Source organism: Arachis duranensis, chromosome 2, assembly GCF_000817695.3.
Source record: "Arachis duranensis cultivar V14167 chromosome 2, aradu.V14167.gnm2.J7QH, whole genome shotgun sequence".
Lineage (NCBI taxonomy): Eukaryota > Viridiplantae > Streptophyta > Magnoliopsida > Fabales > Fabaceae > Arachis > Arachis duranensis.
The window spans coordinates 84,138,340-84,141,153 of record NC_029773.3 but is presented as its reverse complement, the minus strand read 5'-3'; the positions used below and the strand labels follow the sequence as shown (position 1 = coordinate 84,141,153).

General features: G+C 29.5%; 1 protein-coding gene across 1 annotated transcript in view; it reads left to right on the top strand.

Moving 5' to 3' along the window:
• Positions 1–300: 300 nt before the first annotated feature.
• Positions 301–2,814, top strand: part of LOC127739708 (non-specific lipid-transfer protein 1) — a gene marked incomplete in the record, with an annotated part of 22,484 nt that continues 19,970 nt past the window's right edge. Inside the window, 1 exon segment of the mRNA XM_052257293.1 lies at positions 301–722. Within this exon segment, the coding sequence (XP_052113253.1) occupies positions 398–722 (325 nt within the window).

The following is a 2,814-nucleotide window of genomic DNA, read 5'->3' as shown; positions in this document are numbered from 1 at the left end:
ACTTAATTATGAGCATGGTTCAATCAATAATAATTTATCTAATTTTATTATAAAATTATTTATGTCAAAAAATTTAAACTAATCAATAAATAATTATATATTTAACAAATTTAATAGATGATCATAATGAACGGCTAAGATGAAGCCAGGTGCTGAAAGATAAGACCATGTACGAAACAAAGCATTGAATTGAGCACAACCACCACCACATTCATGGCTGACACTTCCATTACATGCCTTATCTTTCACATTTAAAACCCCCACTCCAAAACCTTCTATATAAACCCTACACTTTGCACCACTACCATTCACCCAAGTGTAACCAACCAATCACCCTCAAAATAAAAAACACTTGTTTTCCTTTTCATTCTCTATCAAGTCTAAATCATTCATCATCATGGCCAGCATTAGGGTTACATGCGTTGTTCTTATGGTGTGCATGGCATTGTTGAGTGCACCGTTGGTCCACGGCGCCATGTCGTGTGGCACCGTGACCGTTTCCTTGACATCTTGCCTCGGATACCTGCAGCGCGGGGGAGTCCCGGCACCGACATGTTGCCAAGGGGTCAAGAATATCCTTGCCAGTGCCAGGACTCCCGCCGACCGCAGGACCGTGTGCACTTGCCTTAAATCATCGGCCGGTCAAGTTCCCGGCCTTAATCTTGCCAATGCTGGCTCACTCCCTTCCAAATGTGGTGTTAACATCCCATACAAGATTAGCTGTTAGTCAAATTTTAATAAATCTTAACTTTTTCTTCTTACAAAAATACTATTAAAAAGATAATAATTTAAAATTATTTTAAAAATAATTAACAAATTTAAAATAAGATAATTTTAAACTAATTTAAATTGGTTTTTATTGTCTCTAACATTTCTGTAGTTATTAATTAAACCTACGGTATCATTTTTTATTTTCATCTTCAAATTGAAGAATAATAGTTTAATCTAGATCTTTTTCTAAAATCAGGTGACCGTTTAAACGATTTAATAAATTTTTAACCGCTTTTAATAATGTGGACCTTTTATATGTACGATTAATCTGACTGAATTTAAACATAAACAGATTTACTTTTTAGGTTGGGTCTATTACATTATCATCACAGTAGAATAAAGTATTTCATTCATTGATAATAACTAATATATAAAATATTTAGCCGTTATATGCATTTCCTTTCTACTAAGAACAATTTTTAAAAAATATATAATATGATGATCGAATGAATATATAAATTTAGGTTGAGAAATCTTAAAAAACATTAATTGTATTTGATACATTTTTAAGCAATGACATGATATATATATATATAGTCACCATCATAAAATAAATATTACTCTACTTATTAATCACATGTTCAGTCAACATCATTACTAATTATATTTGTTTGAAAAAATTGGTAATAAATTGACTTGATTTTTTTTTTGGGTGTGTTGGGTTTCTTCAACATTGCAGCATCAATTAAATTCTCAAGTGTTTCACATGTGATGGAGAAGAATGAAAGCGGATCATAGCCAGTTTCTACTGAGAGATTATATTATATATCTTATGACCATTTTCATAGCATGCTTTATCTACTGAGAATAAAAAAAAGGGAAAGGTTATTACGTGGGCTCCACTTGCGTGAGTCTATAAGATTTTCCCATAGTTTCATGGCATTTTGAATTTGGGTTTAGTTGTCATCATGATGTGCTATGTAATATGTTTAATTTCTTTCGGCCATTGTAATGTCACATGTGTTAGTAGTAATAATTCTTCTCTAATATTTTTCGCTTCAAGTTTTGCAAATTATTATTAGTTCTTCTCTCACAATTTATATTGAACATTAAAGAGGTTAATTATTATTAAGAGCATTACAAATCATACCTATACCCTGCCAAGTTACAACTAACTAATAATTAACCACCTAACCAATTAGTTATAACAGATTTCTAATCCTAGTTAGCTCCTATTAAGTATTAACCACTCTAGTTAGTTTGACTAAGTTACACCCTTGCTAAAAAGAAAGTTACTACGCATGAAAATTACACTTTATACTCAAAACATTATTGTTATTTTCGTGAAGTTACATTATTCGAGTGTCAGTAATACACTTACGATAATAAGATAATAACGAAAATTACTTTATTTAATTTAATATTTATAATTATATATATAATATTTATAATTAGGTGAATACTATCCAACCCCCTCTAAAATAACATGTAAGTTACCTTTTATTATATGTCATATTGTGATTGGTCCTTATTTTAACCATAGTTGAGTTATTTTATAATTTATTATTCTTAAAGTATCAAAGCTCCACTCCCGTTAATTGAAGCACATTCCACTCCTCCATTTTTTGTTACTTCATCACCTAGATTTGGTCCTTCCAAGCACCGTTGCGTTCGTGACAAGAAGCACCAACGTCATCGCCATCTACTGCCTTCCCACACAACCTCTATTTCTTTATTGCATCATCCCTTAGTTACGTCGTTGAATTCCGTCGCCCATCATTCCCAGTATAGCCAGTGCTTCTTTTTGTCATATATCACTGCTTATCCATATAATTAATAGTTAATTTTAGTTATTAAATTTTTTATTAAAAAATATATCTTTATTTAATTACGGAACATATATTTATATGTAAAATATAATATAATAAAATAAATCTATTCAAAGTATTTAAAAATATAATTAAAATTATGAACATACAAATATAATAATAAAATTTGTACTCCAAACAAATAAACATATTTTTTTATCATACATATATTATTTAAAAAATAAATATATTATTAAAATTAATAACAGAAATTTAAAAGAATAAAATTTAACTT